Genomic DNA, 15740 nt, shown 5'->3' with positions numbered 1-15740 from the left:
TTTTATTGACCAATGTTTGGTTGCGGTTGTATTTAAAAGTAATATTATTGTCTAAAATCTGTATCTCCCGAACCCTTTGGTAGATTTTGCTCATCCTGGTATCTAAAAATTCATAAAAATATCATCTATGTTTATAAATTGGTGTCCTCTTCCTTTCGTGTTTTGTGATTTTCTTATTTCATTGTTTGGTGCTGTTAAATGCTTTACACATATTTAAATTAAAATTTGCACCCATTCGAGGAGTAAACTAAAGGGTTCAGGTCTAAGCATTTTTTTCTGAATTTGGCCCACATTCCGCTTAACATATAGAACAGTGCTACATTGATTTCAATTACAAGATACATGCCATTCATATTTCAGGTACATGATGCCTTGCCATTCATAGGCACTCAGTGATGGAGGAGAAAGACAGACAGTTTTGGTACCACGGAGTCCATCTTCTTCCTTATAGTCATTACATTATGACAGTGAGTCATGTTCAGGAACCAGGCAACTGCATTGTCCCCTTATATTTCAAACACATGTTTAGCCTCTTCCCCTACACAGAGTAGATAAATGTCTGTACTCTTACTTGGCCCTGAGTTTGTTACATTCAGGCAAACTCTGCGCTGGGTGCTGCTCGGAGCCTAGAGTAGAGTTTTTTCTTGTTTTCTTTATTTTACAGGAGATCGCTCCAGCTTTTGTAGTCCTCTTGTGGTTACATCTAGAAACCAGTCTGGTTTCCTTATTCTTCATTTATAAGGACGGGCCTAGCCTTGCATATTCTTATCTTGGAAACCTGGCATTTCCATGGAGTACTTCTGTGACTCAAAGGGCACGAAGATCTCCCAGCACAGCTGTGCTAGTTGGGGGTAGGGAACAGTCCCAAGCATTCCCATAGGTACCCTTTTTTATTAGACAGTGTCAAGAGAGGGCAAGGATCCTGGTGGTGAAGTCCCTGTGAGTTTCTCTCAATATCCCTCAGTCTCATCGTAGAGATTGTCTCAACTGATGGTTTGGTGGGTACAGGCTGTGGGGAGCTGCTTGCCAAACCTCTTCTTTACAATGTTCAGTGCCAGGGATTGAAGTATTTGTTTTAATCAGTGTGGGAGCCAAGAAGTAGCTGTACTGGTTTAAGTCTCCCTCCCATTTGCCTTCTTTGTTGTTGGGACAAAAATTTCCCCTGCATGGTATATGGGCATGTTCCCCCACTCAACGGCATCTGAAACTGCCATGATGACTATTACTTAGGCCTCACCACCACGCTAAACTAGCATGTTTGTCCCTGATAATGCTCATTCCAGGGCCAGTCCAGTGACCTTAAGGCAAGCACCAAACATGTTCTCATTTTAGGCAGTGGGCTCCTGCCCATGCCTTGAGTACATCAGGTAAAACTGGTGGCAGTGTCCCGTAGCAGAAAACCAAACTGCATTCACAAAAGTGATTTAGCTGGCACTTTGGTAAGAATTGCAGCATTTTTACAAAAGTGCCGATTTTGCAGGCACTTTTGCAATCTGTGAAATCCTGGAGGGTCTGTGCAGTACCTGGAGCTTCTTTTTGAGGGGTAGGTAGGAGGCAGGTTGCGATAGAACCTTGAGTGTGTAGTCCGGATAGAACGAGATACGGTGGTTCTCAATTGGATGGGCGCATTTTCTCTGGTCTTTTGAAGCAGCATGTCCCTATCCCTGTAATTGAGAATGCGGGCAATCTTCGTCCTTGGTGGTGCCCCTGCCCTTGGTCTGCCTGTTGGAATCCAGTGAGCTTGCTCAACACAGAAGAAAGGAGATAGTCCCTCAGTGGTGATATTGTCTCGGAACCATTGCTCCATGTATTGCGTCGCGTTAGCCCCTTCTGCCCGTTCCGGCAGGCCTAGCTCGCGAACATTGTTGCGGTGCGCCCTACCTTCAGCGTCCTCCGCTCTGTCCTGAAGGGCAGTTAGTTGTTTTGGCATGCAGTCTAGGGTCTCCGTATTATCTTTATTTTGTGGCAGGATCGCCAGCAGTGCTTGCTTGTTGTCTTTGACTGTGTCCACTAGCTTCAGGTGGTCCGCTTTCAGGAGGGATAGGCCTGTAGCCAAGGTGCCCATATGTCGCTCCATAGATGTGCAGGACTCCCGTATCTCCTGTAGGATTAAGTCCAGTTTGTCCCGGACAGGTTCTTCGTTGGTCTGTGGGACGCAGCTTAGAGATGAGGTTTGCGAGTGCGCCTCCTGGTCTTCTCGGGGCGGCTGCTCCATTTGGGGCTGCTCTGTATATTTCCCCCTTGTGCACCCCATTGTATCCGCCGTCTGTTGCATACGTAGAGCCAACTGCCAAACCGATCCCCCCCCCAGAGATTGGCTGGGCTCAACTGCAGGTAGTTAAGTGCACAATACAGAGCAAACTTACTGGCAGAAGTAGGGGGGAGGGCAAAGGCAGAGGGGCTCACCATGTATGGAGCCGCCGCCTTAGGTTACAGCAGCCCTGTCAGCTTCCGAATAACTGCAGTAACCAGCAGCCTCCTGCACCACAGTCTCAAGGCTCAAAGCAGATGTTGCACTGCAGAGGGCAACATGCACACGCACAGCAGTGCTCAGTCACCGCCTCAGGGCAGCTTCAGTCTGTACAATCATGCCACATCACTCTGCCACTCCATCTGCCCCCGCCTGCCCTCCTCTGTTAAATGTCACAGTGTCAGCGCGGTGATTAGTGCCATCTCGGGTGGCTCCACGAGTCTGTACCTGTCAATGAATTAAGGTCTCCTACTGCTCGGTGGACGTAGTGCTCCGCTCCCCAGCTTGAATCCGGCCTCCACAAGCCCAGCAGGGTCCGCGTTACGGCAGGGTTCATGCAGACTTTGCAACTCCTCCTGAAGCCTCCTAATCACTCCGACAAAAAGTGTGTGACCCCCTCGGGCCCCCGGCAGTGTTCCGGTCTCTGAATTAATGCCATAGAAGGACAGCAGTATCTGCAAGGCTCACCGCCTCGCTCTCCAGCGCTGCAGCCCGTCATTGCAATCCCGGGGTCCGCAGCGCAGTTAGGCGCGGCATATGCAGGCCTCTGGCCGTCAACACACCGTCTCCTGCTCAGGGTGACTCCTTGACCAGCTCGTCTTGTGTCCTCATGACACAGGGTCAGGAGAAAGAGGAATCTGCAGTATTTATCCCGCGGATCCTTTTATTATGCCAATATATAAGGGTCCCGCCACGGAGCTCCATCAGGCTGCAGGCGCCATGTTCGGCTGTCAGCCACACCCACCAACATGGTTGTACTTGACTTTGTGGCTAGAGGTAAAAATGAGGTTGAGCGTGTGTCCTGCGATGTGGGTAGGGTTAGTGACAAGTTTCTTGAGGCCGCTGTTGCTCATGCTTTCCAGGAGCTAGTTTGTGTTGGTGTTGATAGGGTCATCGAGGTGGAAGTTGAGATCCCCTGGAAAGATGTAGTGCTCGGAGTCAAAGGCGACCGTGGTGATGAGGCCGGGGATGTCATTGCAGAAGCTGCAGTGTGCTCCTGTTGATCTGTAGGCAAGGGTGGCTCGGATGGTGTTCTTTACGTTCGTGTGGAGTTGGAAGTTCAGATGCACAATTAGTGGGTCACTGTTTAGTGGGAGTGGTGCTTTTGGAGGTGGAATCTGGACATCTGGCTCAATTATTTTAATAATGTGATCTGAAGTATGTCTCCCTGGTATACTGAGACTGGTATGAGCCTGGATGCTTTTGAGCATTGTATGTGTATGTTGATGTGGCAGGTCTTGATGCACCTCTATATTGTCGTCTCCGAAAGGAGCCCCTGTGCAGAAAAGTTTGTAATGCACCCATGGCTTTGGCAGTCTCCATGTCTTTTTAACTTTTTCTAACATCTCATCTACCTGTGGTCCGAATAAATGTACACCATCAAAAGATAGTTTAAGTAAATGTTGTTGGACATCAGGCTTAAAAGCAGAGACTCTAAGCCATGCATGGTCCTAATAATGATACTTGTATTGACCTTCCTTGCACTTGTATCGGCTGAATCTAGTGCACATTGTATAGTGGTATTTGAAATGATTTTCCCTTCCTCCACCAACTGATTCCCTTTTTCACGATACTGTTCAGGAAAAAGCTGAAGTAGCTCTCGCTTTTCATACCATTGGGGTCTATTATAGCGGGAAAGTAAGCCTAATGAATGAGCTATAAGGAGGTGATTGGCTGCTTGTGCGGCAGCACTTTTTTTGACGCATCATATTTCTTGCTCTCTCTGTCTGTTGGAGGAGCATCTCCAGTGCCCTGGGGCTTAGCCATTTTTCTGGCAGTATGAACTACCAAAGCATCATGGGGGAACTTAACCATTGATGATTGTGGGATCCGAAGGACATGGCTTGCATTATTTGTCCACCCTTGGTGTTATTACCCTGGATTTGAATGGCTGCTTTAATATTTCTCCTGTGGACTTAAGCACCCCTTTCAACATAGGCAAGCATTGAACTGTCCTATAAAAGTGTTTCCACCAGGAAGTCATCCTTGTCCTGCAACGTGTGGAGATCCACTTTATGATAAAGGGCGGCCCTAGTACGTACTTCATGCCAGGTTGTTGTATCATCTGGTGTTGAGGGTTTAGAAGGGTATAGGTCGGGTTCAGTGTCATCCACAGGGTCTACATCATATTGATCCCATGAACCATGGACAGTCTCGCTGTGGGTCCGGAACATATGGAGCATCATATGGTGTAATATAATCTCCTGTGTCAATATCAACCATTGATGAAGGTGTGGGTGATGCATATGATTATTCTGAAGGAAGGTGTCTAGGTGACTGGGTGTGAACTGGTGATATTACAGGTGGTGGTAAAATAAGAAGTAGAGTAGAAGATATAGGTTTCCAAGAAAGTGAAGGTGGTGATGTTGGAGGAAAAGGTGTAGGTCTAGTGCTCCTATCTTTACGCTTTTTCTTTGGAACTTTAGGTCGATCTGGCCCCATGATCTCTTCTCCGAAAAACGTCTTCCTTTTAGGAAGTGTGTCCGTGGCTGGTAGAGGTGGGTTTGCCACTAACCTGCCAATGTCTGGGTAAATTAATAAAGTATTTTGTCTTTTATAAAGTTCATCTTGGAGTCTTTCAAGAATGGAATCTACTGGCTGCTGTTTGGCATTTGACGCCAAGGGCATTTTTGGCATCAACAGGATTTTTTATGCCAATAATCTTTTTGTGGCTGATCTTGTCTCGGTGCCGATGTTGTCTTCAGATCCGAAGATATTATTTGCGGCTCCAATGCACTGTGGTGCTTTCTGGGTGCCGAAGCTGGCTTTTTCGGCACCAGCACCAAGGCAACTTTTAAAATCTTTGACTGTTCTACGCTTGTCGAATGTTTTGTAGGCAGAGGGACATTTGTCTGCTCCTTTGCCTTCTCTCGGCGACCACCATGGCTTGAGGGCAGTTGGGTTCCTTGAGCCACCACAGATGGCTGCGTGGGGGCCTGTTCAGCTTTCCCCGATGTACTCATGTGGCCTTCTGATGTCAATGGATCAGGGTCGGAGTCAGAGCCTTCACCAATGCTGGCCAGCAGGATGGGGATGTCCATGGGCACATCCTGTTTTATTTTTATTTTATTTTTACAGAGTTTTATATAGCGCAAACTTGACCTGAATCGGGTATCAGAGCGCTTTACATAGCACCAGTTGCATTACATTAGGACACATTTGTTTTTGTTAGGCACAGGGAGATTAAGTGATTTGCCCAGAATCACAGGATGATCAGCGTCATTGCCAAGATTCGAACCCAGTTCCCCAGATTCAAGGTCATCCACCCTAGCCGTTAGGCCAACTCCTCTCCCCAATGTAGGTCTGCGTCCTGAAGTTCTTCCTCTGGCTCAATTGACTGCTCCCCGAAGATATCGGGCACATCCCCGGCGTGGTGCACCTACATGATGTAGTGGCCCAAAGACGTACCCTCAATTGCCAAAGGGTTTTCTTAGATTGAAAGACCTGGCATGCCTCAAAAGACACCTTGTCGTGATCCAGGGATAGGCAGAGATTGCAGACGGAGAGCTGATCCTGCCTGGAGTATTTGGCATGGCACTCGGGGCAGAAACTTAAATGCATATTTTCCATCCCTCTGAAACAGGGCCGAAAATGGAAGTGAACTGGGACTGAGCCTGGGCGGGCGAATTGAAAAAATGAAGTCAAACCAGTTGGTAATAGTCGCTGTCGAGTTTTCCGTCAAAGGGTGATGAACAAGGCGGCTGGAATGGCCTTGAGGTGGGAATGGAAGCTTCAGTCCCAGAGCTCTAAGCTTGATGTCCTAACCTGATGGCTTGATGTTCTAACCTGATGGCGGAAAAAACTATCTAACAAAGAAGCCGAAGACCATGCAAAACAGAAACTATAGGAGGAGTCACCATACAGCGTGACTCAAAGGACTTCTTCGAAGAAAAAAACTGGTTGTTAACATCCGAGATCAAAATCAGATGGATGGAGTATGCTACGCATATGTATCTAAGGCCAACACATGCTACAAATAAATTGTGCCCTGATGACAAGGAGAAGGTACCTCAATTGTGCTTTCAGAATGGACTGTGTTTGTCAGTGGGGATGCCAGTGGTAAATGTATGTGAATGGTTATACATGTCTGCATGTACTTACCTCCCACGGAACACAATTCCCAGGACACAACCGGCAAGCAGGAACACAGTCACCGATATAGCTGCATACACAGTTTCTACAGAGGTTCCTACAGTAACAGAGAGTGACAGATGAGAGAGGAGTGAGAAGTAAACAACCCAAAGGGAGAAAGAACCAGACAAAAACCCACAACTTGGAGAAATCTACAATCCAACCAATACCCGGACTAAAAACAGAGTCAGGAGCACAGAACCTTTTACCACAGTGAAGCACTCATCCAGACCTAGCAAAGATCCCAACAACTTACAACAAATTGGAAAACATCATCAAGATATACAGTGAAATGGAAACCTTTGTTTAGAAATGCACAAGCAATACCCAGCCAAATCCACACAACCAAATTGAAACACAAGTAGACACATGAAGTAAACATATAAAAGAGAAAGCTTCCCTAGAAGAAAACACAAGAGAAGACTTCTGAACTGATTATGCTGCAACATCAGGACTCAACCCCCCCTGGAGGAAAGCACAAAACAAGACCTAGTTACAATCCAATTAAACTTATAGTGAGGGGAGTGCAGAGAACCTTGCCCTGAAGCTAAATTCCATCAGCAACCGGAGGGGCCAGAGCTCCTGATGGCCGAGATCACCGGGAGAGATCCTTGAAGAGAATGGAGGTAAAGAGATCGCTCAAGTACTCTGAGGCAGCCAATAAGCAAGCTCCTATAAACATCGCCTGCTTTGTGTGCAGAGACAGGCACTATGGGCCTGGCTGCCCCTGTGGTGTGTACAAGAATGCGCAGGGTGTCTGCAGTGCTTTTTAGACTCAGCAACAGAAAATAAACATGAAAAGGTTAAACTCACAGGTTCCCTTGCCCCCCCACCACTACCTTAGAATGTGACGGGGCCTCAGCTGCCCAACCCTTTCCATATACTCTCTGCCCCACAAGTATAAACAGTACCTGAAGTCGCAAAAGTATAGACAATGTTCCTGCTTTTCCCAGCAGAGGTGGAGGCGGAGGCGTTCAGAAGGTACTCCGTTGATGGCTCAAGCTGTGAGATGGTGATATTCTGAGCTCTAGAGACTAGAAGAGAGGGACACTTAAAAAGAGAAGTGAGGATTTGTGCATGGAGGGCCATAATCACCTCCCTAAAACACTTAGGATAACAATACCCAATACAACAGCACAGGAGCTACCCTCTACATCCCCAAAAGTCCCACGCCGCCTCACATCTTCACCCCCTATGTCACCACTGTCCCCTCCATCAACTATAACTCAACAGTCACCTCTTCCGACGAACCCTATGCTATCAATACTTCTGCATCGCCTATTTCCTGAGCAGTACTTGTAGCTTCACCAACTAGACCCTCAACCCCTTCTTCACCACCTCCTATAACATATAGTGACTCCTCCTGCACCCTACCACAATGGGCACCCTCACCTCTCCTTAACCGCTGCGTAACCTCCTGCAACAACAAAGACTTCATGTCCGGTTACGACTCACCGTGAATTTTTCCGTGTTTGTATTGGTTGTGGTGGCCGCACTCATACTTCATATATATATTTGTTCTATGGCAGGCATCAATATTTCCCTTCTGCATATGCTCACAATACTTATGGCAACAAGCAAAGGAAAAGTTCTCTTTGTGGTCACTCTGGTGACTTGCTCGCTTTAGAATTATATGCGGCTGAGGTCCTCGCATTAGTGGGGAATGCAATGTAGTTAATTGAGATGGTGAATGCTTTCTGGGTGTAATTATTTCCCCCAGAGGTCATTGCATATTCTCTATGATAATGGATGAGCAGGAGAGCATTCTCAAAATGGGATCAAATCCTGTCCAATAGGCCTTTGTTTCACCCTTCACAAGTTCTAATAAAGAACTGGGGAGGTAGCATAACTCGAGAACGTGCTGCCAGTGGGTGCCAGCTTGCTGGAAAAATAGCTTTAGAATTCTTTACCTTCCTATGCAGCAGCCGCAATTTACTAGTGAAATTAATTCTTGTCTGTGCTGTTACCAGTTATATACGAATGGCAGGCCCAGTCCTACCATGCGCTGCATTTCTTAGGTTAGTCCTGAATAATTCAAGGATTTTTCAGTTTGTCCAATTTTTTAACTGTGGAATGCATTGAGTGCTCATTGTGTTTTTATTATAAAATATTGCTGTCTAGATAAGGTATTCACACTGCTGTTTCAAAAATAAAGAGGCTATCTTAGAAGAGCATTATTGTCTACTAAATGTCTCTCTCTTGGTGTGATCGTTTTCCAAAATCAACATTTGATAATGTGTCCAAATCAAAGCTTACAAAGCACATATTGGTACTTGCACCCAGGTCTCTACAGTGAAGTACTGGCTTTGTCAGTGTATACGGAAGTATGGAATACCTTCAACACAAAAAACACATTTCTGTCCCCGTATTTATCACTCTTAACTAATAGGAATTTGGAGCCAAGGTGATGAATGGAGGCACAAAAGAGAGGAACCTTGACAACGATTGATAAAAAGAAAAAAATCCTCCATTCCCTCGCTGATACTTACACTTTAACAAGTTAAGTTAGTCCACTATAGCACACAATCAAAAACAAACACCAGATATGGAAAATAGTTCAACCTCTCAAGACCAGCCCCGGCCCCTGCAGGTAAGAGGGGTTTGGTGGTTGGGCCCGGTTGGGGGGGGTTATTTCGACAGACGACGAAGAGGGAAAATTAAATAAATCATTAATTTTCCCTCATCATCGTCTGTCGAAATCCCCCCCCCCCCCTTACCTGCACGGACCGCGGCTGCTCAAGAAGTCGGCTTTTAACAAAGACAGATTTTTTTTTATACGATAAGGTGCACCAACGGCCGTTGCCTTCAACTTGTTGACTAAGGAAATCCATGAACTAAGCCCAGCGTGCAGCAAGTTGCTGCAATCCATTCGGTGCCTGGGAGGTCAATACGCATAATCTGTGTAAAGTCGCAGGGGAAGGGGTCTGAACCCTATCGTAGGAGCATCCACTTCTGCCCTCAATTCATCTTCATTTGCATCTTCTGGATAAAATGAAAGGGCGCTAATATGCAGGACTTCTGTACCAGGTTTTATGAGCTGAAGGGTGTGGTAAACTCTCCGTTCCTCTCATACCTGGATCAGGCCTGGAATACCACGAGTAGCAATTCCAAAAGAGCTCTCAAGCTCTTCTCTACACCGAGCGACTCCAAGCTCACCCAAAGTTTCAATCAGTCTACCATATCAAAAGCAGATGACAGTTCTATAAATGCCAAATATATTGGTGCCTTTCTGCAGGGAGCATATTTAGAACTTACCAGGTAAACATTCAGACACTAATCTTGTGTATCTAGGCCCATTTCTCACTCCTATTTGTTCATCATACAATAAGCAACCTATTACTGCCCATGCATGAAGTACATCTCTTATGACTCTGCCCAAAAGCTGAACCGAATAATCAATGAATGATATTGGGCAATAGCAGTAAGGATTATCCTCTCACCCTTTTTTAATAAGGGGATAACTATTGAGGAACTCCAGGTTCCGTCAAAAGCTAGCGAGCTACAAGGAACTTTAAAAGCCCTGCCTTGAAGAGAAGCCCACAATTCCATATGAATTTAGAACTACAGATCAGGACCCCACCTTGTCCAGAGCTTTTGTTAGAAGAACTGGCCCAGTTTTAACTACCTTTGCCGGAATTATGGCGGTGTTCGAGATATCCATATGTGATGCACAGAAATCTTAGTTAAACCCATCTTACTTGGAAAGATGCACAAGTCACCAGTTTGCTGAAATTACCACTTGCAAATTAGGGTTTAGATGATTGGTGCCCCCTGCCATAAATAATATGCCAGAATCCCTCCATCTTTAGCAAGACAGCCTCTTGCTGCTCTACTCAGCTTAGTGTACTATGTTTCATCTTCACCTCTTAACAGTGGTCCGCTATGCATCTCCTTTCAAGAACCAAGTTTAGGGACCTTGAAAAAGTTTTCAAAGCTTTCCACAATTCGCACTTTGCTGCAGGCCCCAGCCTGTCATGAATACATGTATTAATAGTCCCAAGCCATGTACCAGCCTCATCAGAGGCACCCATATCTAGGCAGGCTATGAATAAGCACTCAGAGCTTCTAAGGCCCACCATATTCAAATCAACTGCCACTAAATTAGCTCAAAAAATGTATCCAGCATCATTTGACACGTTTCCACCCTATGGGCTTACAACCACCCTGGGGGATATATCATTATTGCATAGTAGTGCAGAGAATTAAAGGGTTATGGTCAGTTTCTGAAGAATTTGAAAACCATAGACTAGACCCGGGCTCTCTGGGCTTACCTTTAGCTATAAATGTGGGGTGAGATGACCTCTCTAACTCAAAACTCAAACGATTAGATGCTGAGAATTTGTGAATCTATTAACATTTAATTCTTCTGTATTATGCTTCGCTGTATCTAAATTTCTCAGGACAGTCATCGTGATCAGAGATAACCTGGACTAAACTTGCACTGCAGTCTAGTGACAGACATGATTTTTAATTATCAGCATATATGTGTCCTTGAATGGAACTCATGAAAATTGGTGTGGTCAAGGTGGTGGTGCCCAGAGTTATTATGGAGTGTTTGCATGATGTCTTTTGTGTTTTTATTGTTATTTTTTATGCTGTATTGTACGTTATGACCTATGTTCAAAATAAAGTAATTGAATAGACTGTGTATGCATTTTAAACTATTTGGTGCCACAAGTGACTAAAATACTGCTGCTATTTAAAGTCACTACTTTATCGTGGATTGAATCTAAATGCTTAGATGTTCATTAAAAATCGAAAAGCTATGTAGAAGTAAAGTAAGTCTAAAAACACACTGTAAAAAAAATTGATTGCGCAAAATATGTTTTATCTAACTCATGAATCTGCTTTGCAGAAATGCCACCGCTACTATTTGAGCAATCCATGGTTCCCTCCATTTTTTATCATCAAAACGGAAGGTTGGCGCTCTAGATCTTTATGAGAAATCTGGCCCCTTCCCTATGTGATCAGGAGCCTCTGGGCTAAATAAGCTGTCTCAATGTTGTAGCTAACTACATCGCAACTCCTCTCGCTTGCAACTCCTAACTGTTGGATTCTTCACTTCTAGTGGTACTGCTTTCCAGGGCAAGGTTAACACTTAACAAATAGCTAAGATAAAATAAGCAGGAGCCAAGAAGCCCAAAGGAGACATCAGTCTATTCTTCGCGCTAGCAATACAGATCACCAAGTATTCATGAAGCCAACAATCCAGGACCCTCACATTTATTGTACCTAGTCATGAAGAACACTTATAGCTTGAAGCTAGAAATCCAGTGTTCAAAACGTTTCCATATAAGTAGCTTGCTCGCTACATCAATCCATATTTCAGGTGCACTTCAACATTTCATGGTACACCTCAAAAACCTACTCTTACTTAAAATGTGAACTTCCCACATGCTTTCTACAACTTTCCCTCTTCTAAAAAAATACCCAGTAGAATGTTACCACAAGCTGTGGCCTCAAAAACAACCACTCACATTTTTGTCCCCTAACTGACTGTGCCACTGATGTTTGGCAGTTACCGTTTATTCCCTGCAGCACTTTGCCGGACTCCAAGCGGATGACAATGATGGAGTAATGAGTGATGATGCCTCTGCGCTCAGGCAGAGGGAGCTCTCCCAGTGTGACAAGCGCGCTGGATGATGAAAGTGCATGGACAGTCACTGGTGGTCCTCTGGAGGGAACTGGGTGAACAAATGGAGACAAGCATTCAAACTATATGCAACTGTTCACACAGAACCCCACCACCACTGGCAAACCAGGATGAGTCAATCTCTGAACACTGAGCCACCCACAATATGTCCCACACCCCTCACAACAGACAGAGGATTCCATTGCATGCACAGTACCACCAGTGAGAGGCCAACAACTAGTTACCCACCATAGGCAGAGCAAGCCACTGCCTCTCCAAATGAACTCCCAACACAGTAACACAACAACCCACGCCCACAAAAAATTAATCCACTGACTGAATGTAGAGAGTTGATGTATAATTACACAAGGAGGGCAACCACTCCTCACACAATGCACCACCACAGCGCATACAATGTGCTACCACTGCTCACACAGAGCGCAGACATAAATACAAAGGAGTCCTAACCACTGCCCAGAAATAACCAATTGCTCAACATTTACCCACAATCCAGACAATACAAGCCATTGTGCTTGTGACTCAGACACTGAAAACCACTACCCTTCCGGTGACAGTGCCCACACTGAGGGCAGTTTTGTTCTCACACAAGACACAAAAAGCCCTGCCTGCATAGTGCAAAACTGAAGCCCCAAGAGATCAGCCACCTCCATACACTAGGCTGTGTCAACCAATGTGTGCGTACAGCCCAAACTAAACTGTTTAGGCAAACATCATACTGCCCACCGCAGACGGAATAAGAAAATACTTGCACAAAGCCCATAAAATACTTACAGAATATAACCACTCACTTCCTAGAGTTCAAGAAGAACCACTACCAGAGTCCACCGAACCACTGTACAGACAGATACTGCCTAACCATTTTCCACATATTACAGACAAGGTCCAACTTTCTACACACACACTAGAAATTGTCCATCTTCTAGCCATACAACCTCATCTATCCACACAGTGGACAATCACTGCTAAGGCAGCATAAGAAACTGTCTGCGCACCAGACACCATTCAATCACTTCACACACAGTGCAAGTGACTCCAAAAGCCCAACCACCTGCAGATACTTAATTCAGCCATCGTACACACGTCTCACCTCCTTCCCGGATGTAGCAAATGCTGGACTTGGGTTCACCATAGCCATTCAGGTAAAGACCATAGAGTGAAACTTTATATGGCATTTCTGGCTGGAAGGAGTCATCTGCAGAGAGGAGAGGAAAACAACTGAGTACCTAGGCTTTGCCAGAAGGGGAATAATAAGTGCCAAACTCAGTTGGGTCAGCACCAACCATGAAATGCACACTTACACAAAAAATACCATGTGTGTGGTAAAAGTATCAGCTGGAGGCACCCTGGTGCAGACGGGAAAGGACAAGCAGAATCTGAGCGTAAGGTTACTGTCAGAGCTGTGCCAAAAGCATAGTACTGAAAAAGCAGAGGGTGCAGTTGGTCCAGAATGAGGTGCACTGAATGAACTATGTGTGCGGATTCTATGTTGGAATCTCAAGCTCGACATCAAGTGTCACTTATCACTAGCAAGAAATAATGAGTACAATTACCTTTACTTTTTGTTTAATTAGGAGGCCGCTTTTCTTGAGCTCTTAACATGTAGTGGTTTCTCCTTTCAGTATGAGCGTCCTTGCCCTTTTTTCATGCTTTTCTTTCACCCTTCGATAGGGATAATCCACCTCATTAACCCCATTTTTTACCCGTTTCATTATCCAGCCCACCCATATACCCTCACAGTCTTTTCCCCATGTTTTCCTCTCATGGTTTGGCCTCATGTCTTCATTCGCCATTACTCGCTCCTATCTCTCTTTGTAAAGCATGGCTCTGCACCCAATCTCTAGTTCCCCCGCTTCCCGTATCTATCTTCTTTCTTACCCTTTAATACCAGTGGGTTGTTTGCCACTTCACCCCTCCAAACACAGACATCGTGGATGGTTTCAATAATTATCATTTGGTACATACTTTTTCGAACTCTTCTTTGTCTTATTTCTGATCATGGTACATGAGGAGTCTTTCTTCTAAGTCTTCTAGTTAATGTTATTTCTGTTTTCCTCAACTGCTGTAGCAATACATTGATTTGTAATTTGGAGGATTTCGTCTGGCAGTCTTTCTGTTACCAATCAGGGATTTTAATTTTCTTCTGTTTCAAATGAGCAAGATCAAAAAACTCCTTTCTGGCACATATAAATGTGAGGTCTAAATTGTGGAAAGGACACTCAAGACTGTCATTTCCTCAGGCTTATAAACCTGTTTGTGGAGCTCAAAATGAACGTACTCAACACTGGAATCTATTACCATGTATGGGTCGCAGGATGGAGTAGCAGAGGGTTCTGTAGCATATATGCCAACTAAAGAACAACTCCTTTGGTTATCCTTTTTTCTTTATAAGTAATATACTTGCCAACATACCTGCTTTTGGCTTGAAACCTCCGTGTATCCTCTATTTAGTCAAATATTAGAATTAATTTTAACATTAGTCCACTTAAAACTTCATCTATTCCAAACCAGGTAACTGGAAAATACATTTTCTTCCTTTCTGTCTCTAATTCTTCCACCCGCGTGTTTCAAATGTTGGTATGTACGCTTTAGGTGAGGACTGAGTTGCACACCAGAATCATGTACGGGTACTGTCAGAACAGAACAGGATGGAATGTGCAGGCCATGACTAAGGGGTAATGGCAGAAATGAGCCTGGGTGCTGCATGCCAGGATTGAGGGCCTTTGCAGAGCGGTGTGTGGAATCATGCTTCACACAGATTGCAGATTCCTGGATTCCTGGCTTTCACCTGTCCCGCCCTTGATATGCCTCACCTGACAGGAGAATACTGCGGAGCCCAGATGATGCTGCAAACCTTCTCCATTGAATCCTACTGGTGACACCCTGCACCGCCAGCCTCCATTCCAAGAGATATTCCTGCAGCTTTTTCTGGTGTTTCTCGTTCGGAATCCACGAGATATTTAAAGCTGGGCCACTGGTCTTCTGAATCCACAACTGAGTCGTAGTTGCGAGACCTACAAGGAACACAGAAGACATGGTGGTGAGGATGTTGACTCCTGGTCTACCCCACAACTGTCTGGGTTATTAAAGTGAGTTCATTTCAAGGGTTCGTTAACAGAGGAGGAATTCGTGGAATTTACTATGGTAAGAAATGAAATGTATTTAAAGCACAGATTGCTTGCTCTACTTACACAGTTAAGCCTATGTAAAAATATAGTGTTTGAGTGAAGCCTGGAAGATCTTTTTGTAGGAGGGTTTAGGTTGAGGAATGAGGGTGTATGGCGAAGCTATTATTGAGAAGGCCCTGACGATCCAGATTTATGTTATGGAAAAGAGGTTGAAGACATCCACGGGCAGATGTACGACTGTTATTTGCGCTCGCAAACGGTAATTCGGTCAGTTCGCCACCGCAAAAAGGTCAGCCCCATGTACAAACCCTATTTTGCGAGTCGCTAACCTATTAGCAACTTGCAAAATATGGTTTGCGAC

General features: G+C 45.1%; 1 protein-coding gene across 2 annotated transcripts in view; it reads right to left on the bottom strand.

Moving 5' to 3' along the window:
- Positions 1 to 15740, bottom strand: part of IL27RA (interleukin 27 receptor subunit alpha) — a 199551-nt gene that overhangs the window by 37415 nt on the left and 146396 nt on the right. For both annotated transcript variants that reach the window (XM_086963656.1, XM_086963658.1), the window contains exons 9-13: positions 15065 to 15265; positions 13342 to 13446; positions 12124 to 12285; positions 7513 to 7635; positions 6572 to 6659 (exon numbers count right to left, since the gene is read on the bottom strand). In XM_086963656.1, the coding sequence (XP_086819782.1) occupies positions 6572 to 6659; positions 7513 to 7635; positions 12124 to 12285; positions 13342 to 13446; positions 15065 to 15265 (679 nt within the window). The remainder of the gene's footprint in view (positions 1 to 6571; positions 6660 to 7512; positions 7636 to 12123; positions 12286 to 13341; positions 13447 to 15064; positions 15266 to 15740) is intronic.

Source organism: Lissotriton vulgaris, chromosome 1_1, assembly GCF_964263255.1.
Source record: "Lissotriton vulgaris chromosome 1_1, aLisVul1.2, whole genome shotgun sequence".
Taxonomy (NCBI): Eukaryota; Metazoa; Chordata; class Amphibia; order Caudata; family Salamandridae; genus Lissotriton; species Lissotriton vulgaris.
This window is presented reverse-complemented; position numbering and strand designations above follow the sequence as displayed.